This window comes from Epinephelus lanceolatus, chromosome 19 (genome assembly GCF_041903045.1).
Source record: "Epinephelus lanceolatus isolate andai-2023 chromosome 19, ASM4190304v1, whole genome shotgun sequence".
Lineage (NCBI taxonomy): Eukaryota > Metazoa > Chordata > Actinopteri > Perciformes > Serranidae > Epinephelus > Epinephelus lanceolatus.
In genome coordinates, this window is record NC_135752.1 from 5,904,177 (window position 1) to 5,919,235 (window position 15,059).

The 15,059-nt window shown below is 40.4% G+C and overlaps 1 protein-coding gene across 1 annotated transcript in view; it reads left to right on the forward strand.

Annotated features, from left to right (window-relative positions):
* The first annotated feature begins 844 nt into the window (after positions 1-844).
* pik3r1 (phosphoinositide-3-kinase, regulatory subunit 1 (alpha)) overlaps positions 845-15,059 on the forward strand; it is a 32,703-nt gene continuing 18,488 nt past the window's right edge. The window contains exons 1-2 of the mRNA XM_033646633.2: positions 845-1,091; positions 2,291-2,915. Of these exons, the coding sequence (XP_033502524.1) occupies positions 2,579-2,915 (337 nt within the window). The 5' untranslated portion in view covers positions 845-1,091; positions 2,291-2,578. The remainder of the gene's footprint in view (positions 1,092-2,290; positions 2,916-15,059) is intronic.

Below are 15,059 nucleotides of genomic sequence, written 5' to 3' on the forward strand. Positions count from 1 at the left end.
TCTGTTCTCCTTCCTCTTTTCTCAGTGATGATGGCCACTGATGCCTATCTGACTGCAGAACACTCAAAGGGGCCTACTCTTGTACAAAGCTGCTTACAGCCTCTTTTAGCACAGCCGGGACAGTAGGGTTTATACTTGATAGGGGATTTCTGGAAGCCAGCCTTCTTTCCCGACCATAATTAGGCCACCCACATTCACAGTCATGCGCCTCAGATGGGGACTGTGTAAGGTTTTTAGACCTTCCACACTGAGAACATGTAATGATTTATAAAAAGAAACAAAACCGTGAAAACTATGGGCTGAATAAATAACCTGAAGCATGGTTACATGCTGTCCTGCCTGTAACAGAAAACTCCTTTTGTGTGTCATTCCCTGCTGTGTTGTGTTATGAGTATGATCTTATTTTGCACATAATTTAATCAACCAGCTGTAGTTTATAATATTGAATTAGAGAACAAAGAAATAAGGAATATTCCACAATGTTCTTCAGATATCCTCTGGAGTGCTTGTCTATAGGGTATCCCACATAGTGTGAAATGATATAGTCTTTACATTTGGATGCTGTGAAAACAATCCCCGTCGAGCATGAGAGCAGATACTGACGATAAAAACCAAAATGACTCCGGTTAATATTTCGGTTGCGTGCAGAAAGTTATGTAATTTCCATAGGTTTTTACATGCTGCGTGCAAGAGGCAGGCAGGAGTACATGAACGGGGGCGTGTCCGTCACTATCGAGAACCTGATTGGTCTGATTGAGTGAAGTCAATGATTGACAGAGATTCAGGCCAATGACGGGCCACGCTTTTTCTTGCCCCTTGTTGGCAGCAGAGGCGACGTTCAAGGGAGCATTTTGTTCAGGACGACCGGAGAAACTGTGCCGTTATGTCGACGAGCCTGTCGGGTTGTTACAGTTTGTACTGCTCGTTTAGCCGGATTTAAGCACACGCGGAGAATTTTTGTTTTTAACTGTGCAGGTAAATGAACTGTTTAGCGTTGCGTTTTATTGATAGTACCCCTCAACTGTGAAGTTAAACGAAGTGGAAGCGTAAAGAGGACTCGTCGGATTCGCCTGTGGATTCATGCAGCTTCGGTATGTAACGTTAACGTTACTCCCATCTAAGGTCGCTAATTTAGCCAGCAAATGTAAAAAGTGCCAGTTTATGAAGCTATGCTTTTTGTTTGGTTGCTACATGTTTATTAAGGATGTTAAGCTAAACTTGAGTTACTTTCTGGCTTTGCATTAACTTGCATAGCTATTTTTTTTTCTTTTCAAAGTTATTCTGCTCTGTTCTATAACTATTCTTTAAAGTTACTCTGCACTGTTTGCCTATGTTTATATAAGGCAACACACTAAAGATATATTTAGTTTGCTCTAACTCTTATCGTAATTACGTCCGGGCAGAGAGCTAATTAACGCTAGCGTTACCCGATAACGTTAGCAAGCTGACGTTAGCTCACGGCTCCCTCGACATTTTTTCAGTAACGCTAACGTTACTGTGTTGAAAAAGTTGAGACATTGCAGTTATCTTGCAACCATGCTTTACAAATATACAAGTTTGCTGCCAACATGTATTGCAAACGTAACAAAGAGGTTGCTGCATGGTTATATAACAATTTCAGCGTTGTGAATTTAAGCTGTCACGGATAATGCTAATGTTAGCAACCATGTGTTGGCTGAATAGGACTGAAGTTAACCTAGTGTGCCAGAATCTGTTAGTACCATTAAAACAAACAAACAAACAAACAAACAAAAATAACTTATCAGGAACAGAGCCAACTGATTGTTTACTGTTAACAGATAATTTGCACAAGTTGGTGTAAAGAGAAATAGTGCAGTTGGTACTATAAACTATTAAGTGATGAAACTGATTAATAACTTAATTACTAAAGTCACTTAATGTTACTTTTTATTAAAAGAATGCATCTTCTTCCAAGAAAATATGATCTGCCAACAACTTGCCATTTGACATGCTAGAGTTGCAAACATAGTATTAAGTGATGATAATAGTGAGTGCTTAAATACTAAGACTTAAAAAAAAATGCTGTCAATAACTGAGTTAGGGCAAATAATAGGTAGACATGGTATTCATACTGAAAAATAGAAATATTAATTCAGCCCATAAATTTAAAAAAAAAAATCCACAAGGCTTTTCTGAAGATCTGTCACTTTTAAATGTTATATATGATGCTATTTTGTAAATTTCAGTTCTTATCTGAGCATTGAATTTGAGTTATGTTGTAACTGTCTTATGCAATGTGTTGCAAACGGCCTCCACTCTCATCTTACAGGTCTGGATAGCATTCTCAAGATCACAGCTGCAGGCCATTTACTGATGGGTACATACTGTGAGGCAACGCAACAAGAAAAATACAAATCATTTGGAAGAGACAGGAACTGTGAAAAAATGAAGACAAGCTAGATAGTGTTGTCCCCAAAGAACTGCACAAGTATTCACAAACAACTATTTGACCTAGCAAATGTGTACCTGGACTAAACACTAGTCAGAGAAACCTGAAAAGTAACTTTGTTGAACTGTTGAATCTTCAAAGAGAACACCTTGACACCAAGTGACCGCCATGAGTGCTGAAGGATATCAGTACAGAGCGCTTTATGACTACAAGAAGGAGAGGGAGGAGGACATTAATCTGCATGTGGGGGATATACTGTTGGTGAGCAAAGGAGCTCTGGTGGCTCTTGGGTACACTGATGGGCTGGAACAGAGGCCAGATAATATTGGCTGGCTGCCAGGCTTCAATGAAACCACTCAGGAAAAAGGGGACTTCCCTGGGACATATGTCGAGTATATCGGGAAGAAGTGGATCTCTCCCCCCACACCCAAGCCAAGGCCCCTCAGACCCTTACCTGTTGCCCCAGGTGGCTTCAGGGCAGAGGCAGACTCCGACTCAGAGCAAGGTGAGTGTAACACCACTCCACAGAACTGTTTTATAGGTATTACTCTCATTATCAATTATTTTGACAATTTATTTTTTTGATAAAATTAAAATGAAATCTTTAAAATGTTAGTAGTGTAAAATTAACATTACATGTTCCCATAATGACATTTTGAAATGTCATATTCAAGTTTTTATATATAAAGTTTACTTTTGTAGGACGTAAGAATAAAATATTAGATATTATAAGTATTGACTTTGAGAAGCTTTTGTCAATCTACTAATTGGTTAATGTAATTCTTTGTCTGAAAGTCTTACGTTTTTTTCTTTATAAATATTGGTACAGATCAAAATTAAAGATGTACAGGAAGATCAAAGTCAGATTTCTTACAAAATAATTTATCACTTGACACATCCACTTTGACTGTAAAATTATGATACAGACAAGTGTAATGCATGCAGGCTTTGACCAATAATGCTTTGTAGTTGGTAAGTACCCAATGTTTCTTCCAACAGTTTTCCCATATCCAAACACTCCAATGACTACTTTGAAAGACATGTAGTTAGGAGTTTATGTCATTGTGGTTTGTCTGTGTACTCAACTGCTGTAAACTAGATCCACAATGAAACTGTTTTTGATGCAGATATTCAACTTTCTCAAGTAATGGTTTTAGCAAACACTATAGTTTCACACATTTACATATTTTGGCAAGTTATACATTGTTCTGCTCTGGCACCAGTGAAAACTACAGGATGTAGGCCTAAACTCAGCCATATTCAAAAGTTAGTGGTAACCTTCATCTAGTCCCATGAATTGTTCATTGCTGAATGAACATGCGCTTTTGAGTAAAACAACACTTGGTGTCTGACGTTAGTGAGAATTTATGTAGCCTGAGGATCAAAATATTACTTGGGCTGAAGAAAGAGGTGTGCCAGTGAAACATGGTCTTTAAATTTTCAAAGCGTTACTTAGTAGGGGTGTCACACGTCTCCAAATCCACCATTTGATTAGACTTCTCATTTGAAGGTCACGATTTGATTTGATATTCTTTTATTTTTTATTTATTTATTTATTTATTTATTTATTTTTTGTTGTTTTTTGTTTTGCTGTACTGACTGCTATGCTATTGTCAGACTATCAACTCTTAATCTGTAAAGATCAACAGATCATAGGTTTTATTTCCTGACAACTGTCATTTGAATTTCCATATTCTTCTTTAAAAAGACTACAACTGTAGTCCCTTTTACACTGCCAGATTTTCGTCGAATGTTGGGTCGTTTTGCCGGCAAGCTGCGAGCATTTAGACACACAGAGCCTGATTGGCGAGTTGATCCGAGGTGCCCAATTTTCCGCCTCGTAGGGTAAACATATTGGCAGAACCTTTTTGCAAGCAGCTAGTAGCAAGAGGGAAACGCAAACCTGACAGACACTGTAAAGATGAGCTACTGGGGAGACAAGGAATTGCGCGCCCTCCTTGCTCTCGCAAACAAAGAGTCCATTAATCGTCAAGTGACGGGGGCGGTGAAGGACAGGCCAACTTATGAGAGAATTGCCGAAGGACTGACTAGCCGCTGCTTTCCTCCCATGTTACTGCTTACATCACACACTGAGCTACACGTTTTGTTACTTGCTCACGCCCCCCACTGCCCCGAAAAAGGCACATTCTGTATGAACTAAAGTAGGCAGGTGGCATTTTGTTGCACTACCCGATTTTGCTTTTATACTGCCAATGCTGAAAAAAAGACTGATTGGGCTTTCCTGCAAATTTGCACAATTCCTGTTTAAAAAGGGCTTGTGTGTAACACACAAACAAAAAGAAGAGCCAATAGATGGCAGATGGGTACTTTACAACAACAGCTTGAATGTCCTCACTTGCAACAAGCCACCAGATTCTTGATTCACTTTCACTTCACAAGCATAGCCTACAAACAGTAGTTTTTTGACATGTTCCTGGTTTACATTACTAATGTGGAAGGCAAAATGTTGCTTCACCGGTGACTTCGTTGGAGGAGGAGAATTTTCCAGTTTTGTTGTTTCTCCGTCATTTCCGACTCCATGTCTAGAAAAGTGTAGCTGTAGGCTACTGGTAAGCTACACTGTGTTGTCTTTGAAGTGTTTTTCTTCGTACATGCACTAGTAGGTGCGGATGGGGGAAAAAATACTGAGAGAATCGCTGATCCAGCTTTTATTCTCAGTGATTGAAACTGAAAGCTCATATTGATCAATTTTTGATTTAGAATCAAAATGGTTACACCCCCATCAATTATTGTTCTTATTGCAAGGCCCTTGACTCGGTTTTCTGGGAGCTTTCTGCCACATCCCTCGGTCTTAATCAGAGAATTGAGTAATGGAGATTATTTAGTTTTTATCACATGACATAAGCATGGAATTTTCGTCACGTGATAATGTAAACAACTCACAGATTTGGATTAGGGTTAATAAAGTGTGAGAAAGATGCTGATTTTGCAGAACAGTTGCAGTCTTTGACAACAAGTGGCTGTGCCCTGAGCTGTACAGCTGCACTGGATGTGAACCAAGCTCAGTCCCAGAGGACAATGCTGGCGTTTATCCAGGCTATAGTACACCAGAGCATCTTTTGCCAGCCATATGTTACCAGTGGATATCATTTGTGTTTCTCCACAAAACCACATCTTAAGGGAATATGATTCCCTTGTCAGTGTTGAGAAAGATGATTAGATCACTATATACTGGTGATTAAGGCAAATTGCTCCGAAAGCCTGGAGGGAACAGTTGGGCTAGCTCCATCAAATCCATGAAAAAGATAGCAGGGATCAACAACAAGTGTTGCCCAAAGTAAAATGCCACGTCAAGCTAGTAAATTTAGCAACTCACTAGCCCAACTTGGCAAAAGGGTAAAAACAAATTAAACACATCGTCATCGCAATATGAGCATGCTTAATCAACACATCACAAAAGACTGCTAGAAACACAATGAGCATGAGAAATGCTTTTATTTATGCGCACCATCAGGGTCTGAAATGAACACCTGCCAAGTGCCAAATGAGGCGGGTAAATGTTTGTATCAAAATAGTCATGTGATTAAAAAACGATGCTGAGAGTCGTCACTGCATCGCCAGGTGTAATTGCTTCTGTCTCGTGCTGTCTATTAGTCTCGGACGGTGTCGCAGTTTGAAACAGGGACTTCGTAAACTACACTGCTTTGTACGACAGCGTGTTGGCACTGACAGGGACTTCATCCTGCATCTAGTGCACTTTGTAAACTCAGTAATCTAAACTCAAATGGCCATGAAGGGAACATTTCTATTTTTTTCTTGTATTATTTCCTTTTTATTCTGATTAATATTCCATAAATTTCAACATGGGAAGATTAAAAAAACTGTTTAAAACATTATCAAATTGTTTCAGCAACCTCAACCATATTCTTGTTCATTAGGTGCCCAAGTACCCAGTGTGATCATTTTCAAGTTGTTTAACTGCAGCATTTTTAAATAAGTAAATACTAAAGTCATATGCAATATGCATACATTTTGGCCAGTAAACATATGCGCGTTTAAAATAATTATTTCTTTTGTTTATTCAGTGGATATAGGCTATTCAATATTTGGGGTCTATCGTAGCACTGTACCTGTTAAAGCAGAAAGACAGAGGAACTGTACAGCTAATAGGCACACTAAAGTATTTTTTTTTTTATTTATTGTGAAAGTCATCGCAGTATTGAACAGTGTTACTGCACATGGCAGGTTTTCCTCATATTGTGCAGGCCCACAAAGAGATTAAATCGATCTTTTATTTTACATTGCATGAGATAGCAAACAAGCCAAGAGTTGAAGTGTTCCTTTAATGCATCTATGAACAATAAAAAGAGTACTACCTTACGGTAATTATAATTTTAGAGTTTTTGTTTTTCAGCAAGTGATGTAAGTAAGATGTATTTAGTTTGTTTCCATTGGCCCATTTTGTCCAACGTCTGAATTATAAGATGGTAGTTACCCTTGTGAAATCTGAATCAGCGTTACTGCTCAGGCCACAACTATGAACTGCAATTAAAACATGCATCTTTTTAAAGATGCTGCGGCTTGCACCAATGTGCGCTTAAGGGCTTTCTGCTCACCTAAAGAGCAGCTGTAGTTGCCAGGTTTCTAGTTTCTGCCCTTTTGTGGTACGATTGTGAAATTCTTTGCTGTGGTTTGCAGGGTGAGCGAGGAGCTGTATGAAGGGGGCATGTGTTGAATAGCTGTGTTGTGGTTGAGTGGCAGGGTTGAGCCTGGAGCGAGTGTGAATGTAGCACCGGGAGAAGAAAAGTCTCTGTGTCCCGGGCTGTGGGAGACACGGAGAGGGGGGGGAGAGAGAAGGGGCCCTGCGGCTGTGGGTAAGGGAGAGAGAGAGAGGGGGAGAGAGAGCCCCTGTGCTTGCTAAAGGGTCCATGCAAGGGATAGTGTGCAAAGGGATCAGGACTGGAGCTGGGCTGGGGGCTTGGCAGAGGGGCTGAAGCAGGCATGGGGTGAAGGAGGGAGGCTTTGGGAGGGACTTGCATGCTCAAGGGGGCTTTGAAGAGGGGCTCTGCAATGGAGGCAGGGCTCTTGTTGCTCCCAGAGTGTTTGTGATTTATTGCCCACCACCAAGGGATCTCACTCCCTTCCTCCTACTCCTCAGCTTTTTTTTTTCTTCCGCCTCCCCCTCCTCCTTTTGCTTTTTTTAATGTTTTGATAGTTCCTACAGTCAGCTCTGGTAGGGGGAAAAGAGGTGGAGAATGGAGGGGCCTCTCCCCTCTCAGCCACAGAGGTTTACATGAGTGCAGCAGATGTGGAGGGTGAGGGAGAAAGAGAGGAGAAGAGGGCCGGGCTGGGAAACTATTCCGCCTCATTCCAGCTCTCAGCCTTCTTTTTTTAAAACATTAAAGTGTTGCTCCTTTACTGGGCCTCTCAGTTGAGAGAATATACATGTGTTTGGGCCCGCCAAGAGAAAGGAACTTGGAGATTGAAACCCATGAACGAAGCCCCTCTGAAAGCCCATCCATTTGCTTATTTGATTGCATACAGAAGTGCTGATTTGATTTTTTAAAAAGTTTTAAACACTTTTCATGTTTGTTGTATTGATGCAGATTAAACATATCATGCTTTTGTTTTTTTAAAGTTAGAAAGTCAAAGATGGAAAGTTATTCTTTTTTTAATTTCGCCGGTGAAGTTCAGTGACCATGTGGGATATTAAGATTACCAAGATGATGGCTGTAAATGGTTAAACGTTCACTGGTTTGTGTGTGCATAATTGTTGGTGTTCCAACAGCCAGTCTCTGAGTTAACATTCTTTCAAATATTTGAGATAAAAGTGTGAATAACTGGTTGTTACTCTGCATGCTCTCACAAGGTTCAGCCTTACATGCTCAGTCTTGTTTAAGGAAATATTTGATGCCATCAGGCTTCATCCTCTCGTCTTTGTCTGAGGCTTATCATAAGGTCTTCAGTTTCCGTGATACATTACATTACAAACAACTTTAAATCCACTACAGACACATTTTAAACCTTTACACTGAATATTACTGCAGTACATTTCAAAAACAGATTATTTTATGTAAACAAACTGACTTTTAAATGTGGATTTTCTGATCATATATTTGTATAATAGACTAACTAGTTGCAACATTTAGGTTGATGTAGTAGTAAAACATTTTGAAAAGGGCTACTGGAAGGAAGAGAGCAGGCTGTACAAAGGAGACAGTTGCAGGGAGAGTACTCTGCATAGCTGGAGATTGAGATAATGTAGCTCTCCTTCCCCGGGCCTCTTTAGTCCTCAGGCTGACATCTGCTGTATTGAACCCACTGTCTGTCAGTACTGTCGATTTTTCTCTGCTAAGAATTCTCTTCTCTTTTAAATTGGGTCTGTGGCAGCTTAGGGTTTTTGTTTCAGATTGGTATATATGTCACTTTTTCCAGAAAGAACAGTCACAGGTCAGTAAATTCACCCAAGTCAGTGACAGAATGAATACAGCAGCACTGAAGTTTTTATGATTTGCTTTTATTTACTGTGATGTTCCTCTGTGAGGCTAAAGGCAGCTGGGGCCAGGAATGTGTTGGCGCTTCTTTGGTGGAGGGCTGCGCACAGACTGCATGGTAGACTGATTTGTAGCTTTGTGATGAATCAGTATTGTGCTAAGTGCTGATTGCAGTAACTTGGTGCACAATGCAACTGGACAATAAATGGTTTGCACACTGAATAGGACCCCGGCGATTGCTGTTTTACTCTGTCATTGTTATCAGTGTATATGCTGCTGGCATGAGGCTAATTTTACAAATTTAGGTTTACTTGACTTTTTGAATTAGTATATTATTAGTAGGTTTGAAAGTTCTTCTGTGGTAAAATTGTTTATGTTGCTTAATATTAGCTCGTAATATTTCCAACACTAGTCAAGAGTGACGAGAGTGGCAGCGGCTAATCCACTTCCTGTGAACATCAGACTCAAGCTGGGTTTAAATATAGTTTTGGCTTGTCATAGTTTCCAACATTGGATTGTATCACAAAGGAGTGTTCATTAAATGTCTGTCATCTTTTTTCATTATACCTTGTTTTACTTTTAGAATATGAGGTGTTGCTTGGCAGTTTTTCTATGTGTGTCTCTTGTTTGTCTTGCTAATACACAGACTCATCCCTCTTTTATTAATCCTTTATTGCAAAAGCATGTGCAAAAGGAACTGCTTACCTTGATTATAGATGTTGCGATTAAGCCAAATTGAAGGTGCATAAAACTGCAAATAACAGTTCTTGTCATTATCAATTAATTGTGTTTCTGTGAAATAGATAAGACCAATGGATAATGGTCATCTATATATATATATATATATATATATATATATATGTATATGTACATATACATATATATATATATATATATATATATATATATATATATGTTAGTCAGTGTATTACCTTCAGTAGATGACAGTCGCACGCCCCCAGTTTGGAAAAGCAGGCAGGAATTCCACCAGGGAAGCTTAGCTTTACATTGCTATGGACGGGGGTTGATATCAAAATGAATTTTAGCCACCTTAAAAGAGGCTCACTTAAAAAACATCTATATCAGTCCAAGTGGACACTATATTGAGGATTTTTTACCACTCCATTCCTCTCTGACCTTAGCCTGGTGAAACCATCCCAATCTCGCAAGCTCATATTCTGTTTCGCTCCGCAGATCAGTCTGGCCATGCAATCATAAAGGCACGTTCTGGCATCGGTTAAAGCTTACCGGGCCAGTCACAGCCGTTTATTACTTTGGGGCGGGCTATTTGAAATCATGTCATCAGAATAGGAGGGACAAGGAGCGAAGTGAATGCATTTCGTAAACAACCAACATGGCTACTGATTTTTAAACTGAGATGGTAAATGTGTTGAACGAACTGGAATGTACATTTTCTTTAAAAGCAGAGCAAACGGCTGCACTGAAAGTTTTTATTGAAAAAAAGATGTGTTTGCTGTCCTTCCTATGGGGTTTGGTAAAAGTTTAATTTACCAGCTAGCTCCATTTATCTGGAAAAAGATGGGACTCAGTGAAAACTAGGGATGCACCGAAATGAAAATTTGTGGCCGAAGCCGAATAATATTAAAAGCTTGGCCGAAAACCGAGTACCGAATACCGAATATTGTTGTTTAGTTTTTCATTAGTTTTTGCAGATGAACCCCCTCCAGATTAGTGTTGTCACGGTACCAAAATTGGGACCCACTGTACGGTACCAATGAAAATATCATGGTTCTGAGTAGTATCACGATACCACAGCAAAAATGAGGCAGATGTGCCTTTTGTCATTTATAAAAAGATAAATCACTTTTCTATAATACATCAATGATATTTCAATGGAATAAATTACTTACTGACTTATTCATACTTCAAAAACAGCATCAATAAGTGATTAACATAGGGGGGATCAAAATAAAATAAATAAATAAAATAAGAATCAACCAGCCACCCTCCTCCCCTGACAAGTCCCTTCACAAGTAAAGAACAGTCCCTAAAGTGCGGTGAGGTTTGTGGGCCGTGAACGGCTCGTTTCTCCTCTGACACGTCACATACCTGTGTTCGGCTGGTTCAGCTGTTCAGGTACTTTTGGGCAGTCATGACGCCAAGAAGAGGATATTATTGGAGCCGACTCCTCCGTCGCCGGTAAGCCGATGGCCGCCGTATTTGACAGGAATACATTACTGTCTGTGTCTGTGACCCCCGTTCAACCCACAATCGGTGGGATTCGCCTTTCGTTTCTGCTGGTGGTTGAAATCTGTAGGCTGCTCGAACAGCGTGCTGAATGATTTAAGCCTATTTTGCTCGCTCAAAACTATTTTTAGACGCAGATGCGGGTGCAGTGAGGGTCGGATCACCACACTGCTGACATTTTACTCCGCCGGGCACGGCAGGCTGTTTGATTGCGTTATCAAAACATGCCGCTATTATTCGGCCTTGCTTTTAACTTATTCCACCGAATACCGAACGTGTGTTTTTTTGCAATATTCGGCCGAATATATTCGGTTACCTAATATTCGGTGCATCCCTAGTGAAAACCCAGTGGCTGTTATTGTTTCTCTGCTAGTTGCTCTCATGGAGGAGCAGGTCAGTGAAGCGACCAAGCTGGGAATCACAACCATGCAACTTGGATTCCACAGTGAGGAGGAAATCCGCAAAGACAGCAACACTCTTTCCCAGACATCATCACAGCTCATCTCCGCTGCGCGCTGCACTTGCTTGCTGGTCTGTTTACAGTGGCGTTGTGCTAGCCTATGTCACACATGTCATTTACTCTGATTGGTTTTCTGTCTTTCCAATTGCGTGAAGGGGCACTTTGAGTGACAGCCGTTGATACCTCCCCTTGGGAATAGAGGAAATGTACAGTCTGTGTCCAGACCCATTCGCGTTTTGCCAATTAGGTCTGGCAATGCCAGGCTACTCTGACCTCGCCATCAGACAGCTCTTTCTTTGACACTAAATTTTCTCAGTCTTTGTATTACTGCCCCGCCACTGCCATGCACTGTATTACTGCGCAGCACAGAAAGTACCGTTGCAAGATCAGACGTAAAAGAAACTTTGCTTTTGTGAATACCAGTACTTCAAACATGGTGCGTGGTTGTGTTTTTCTGGGCTGCTGAAACAAAGAAAAGTCCCGCTCACCACATACATTTTACTGTATTCCGTTAATTGACATTGATCTTCACAGCTGTGTGTTGCACTCTATTTGGACATCAACTCTCCTCTCTCTGTTATTCCAGCTTAGTTTGCATCTACAAACAGCTAACATTAATATGTTGATAAGGTAAACATAGCCCATGAAACTTTGGTTGTCTTATAATCAGTCAATACACATTAACATGTACTGAGAACCAAAAACTTACTTTGAAGTCAACTCTCATCATCATTAGGTCCTTCAGGTCTGGGACATTTTTTCCAAATAATCTTCGGAAAGTTAAAAAAGGTACGCAGGACACCGGCATTCTGTGGATGGTTGGTGATACAGACAGTATCTGAAGCGCTGGCACCCTCTGATTCAGAAAGATCCTTAAGTTGCATTGCAACCAAGTCCCACTCATGGCAGCAGTAGCTCTGTGGGCCTGTCGGCATCATTTACAGTTCACACGTCTGTGCCACCAGGTAACTTGTGCTCCCCTCTCTCTTGGCCCGTTCAGTCTCCCTCTGCAATAGTTCTTCTTCTCTATACTGTGGTTTATAAAGGTCTCCTTATGTCTCCACAGTGAACAGCATTTCGTTGTTGCTGTCATAATCACCCATTTTGACTCATTTTTGTCGTGTCTTCTATAAACCGCTGACTGTCTGACCCTAACAGTGCGCGGCAGTGGCAGTGCATTAATAGGGGAGTTTTACAGTCGTGAATATGTAGTGCCAAAGAAAAGGGCTGTCTAAAGGCGAGGTAAAGTGGTAAAAAAAATTTCAATGTAGTGTCCATTTAGACTGATGGATTTTTTATACTGACCATAGATAAGAAACTTCAGAAATCCAGAACTGACCATTATAGCTAGTTTGAGTGTGTAAAATAGTGAAAAAAGTGACACTTCACCACCTTTTTTTAAAAAATGCTGTCATTCAGTGATGTGACAGAGAAAAAAAAGTATCACTACAGGGCTCAATAAAGTCAATGCTGTAAAAAGATTTTTTCCCCCTTCAAACTGCCTTAGTGTATGAATCCGGTAAGACTGTGCATGAAAGCGTGCATAACTGTTTCATTACTTGATCCTGTGCAGAGACTGAAGTCTGAATTGGCAAATCTTCTTTACTAGAGTCAGGGCATGTCTGCTAGCAGGATTAAGAAAGAGAGAGAGAGACAGGCTGATAGACTTTGAGAGCCATAAGACAAGAGGTGAGATTAGAGAAAAACACAATGTCAAGGGAACCAGAAAAGGTATTTCAAATATGTCACATATTTGACATGGTGGGAGACAAGGTGGACCAACTAGTGTTGCTAGGTAGTGTGTGCAAGCCTCGTGCTGTGGAGGTGTGGTATTACATAATGCTTTATACAAGACAGGTTCCCTTTAAAAAGCCTCAGTTATTTTCAGCATATTTTCCTAGTTTTTGTCATAATGCTGCTTACATATATTAAAATAGAAGCAGTTACTTCACTAAAGAGCCTTCTTGTATCTCTCTATGTGCATGGAGTGCTACACCAAGGAAAAGAGCAGTTACAGCACACCCTTTCAGCAAAGAAGTCAAACTGCAGTCACACATCTTTTAACAATTATCATTCAATTCTGTACCACTAGAAGTGACAGTGAAGTGAGAAGTCAAGATGATACAACTTGGAAATGCTCACACATAAACCAGTGTTGTTTCTGCCTATATTTAGCACATTGCGAAATTATTTTACAGTTACTGTCACTATCATGGAGGAGTTTTGATTTTACACATCTTGAACCTCTCACATCAGTCTCTCTGATATGTTTATTTGTGCTCATACACTACTCACTATTTGTAGGGTGAAATTCATGGGAACTATTGAACGCTTCCCACACACTGCTTGTAAATAAAACCAAGTTTGATGTAAATTTGACATTAAAAAAAAGTATGTAGATCGGTAGATCACAGTATGTCATCATTGCATCAAAACCATGATATACTAAAGTTTCATGTCATGAAAAACTGGACTTCTGGAGATACGCCTGTCGCATTGCAATCTGTCTGATATTTTACAGAGTAAATACTTTGTGTGCTTTGGGGTTTCGACTGATTGCATAGACTTGTCCCCACAAATTAAAGGGACTTTCAGCCTCAACAAGGTGGCAACATTTTCATTAAAATCAATCTAACATTGTGGCAAAATCTCAGAAAATACCACTGTCCTCATTCTGAACATGACACGTCTCCCAGTTTGTTCTTCACACTACACTACACTTCAGGCATTGCATGTGTGCTCTTCAAAAAGCATTTACTTAGTATGCATGTTGGTATGTGGCTGGATAGCGATAAACAGTTAATTGCACGCCAGGAAACTGTGGTTATTTGTGTAGGTGTTTGATGGTCTGTTCCTTACAGGGTTAATTGTCAGGCTGTAGCAACAGTCTCTTCATTGGCTGTCGCTCAGCTTTTGCACTGCACCTTCCACCCTGCAGGAGGAGACATTGCCTGCCCCTTTTAAACTCCCTACAGCTCAAAGCTTGTATCATTCATTGACTTGTGCTGTAACATGCTTGTACTATGTTGGAAATGTGGGAAATGAAAAATCTCAGCTTTTTGTATGATGTTGAACATCTGAATGATGCTTTAGTTTATCAGATGCACCCTTTTTCACAATGCTACTTTACAAACGGTCAATATTTGTTTCATAATGTGTGATATAGTTTGTATTATGATGCACTTAATGCTCAATAATGTGCTGTCACGTGTGGTATGGTGTGATGTACATTCCCTGGGTTATTAGTTTTTACTGGCATGCCTCAGCTAGACCTTCTTCAGATAAGAAGAAATGGTATAACCTGAAAATGCTGGTTACTTGAGTAGACCCTCTAAATATATCCAAAGTGAATGCTATCTTTAGTGTGTCGGTGGTGCCCCACGCCTGTCCTGCCCACAGTCTGCAGTTCATTCGGTTCAGACATACCGATTCGGTCGGGGAGATTGTCCCCCCTACACCACAGCAGTACCAGTGGCAGCTGCATTGACTTCCTCGACCTGCGGTTGACTAACTGGCTACTGACTGG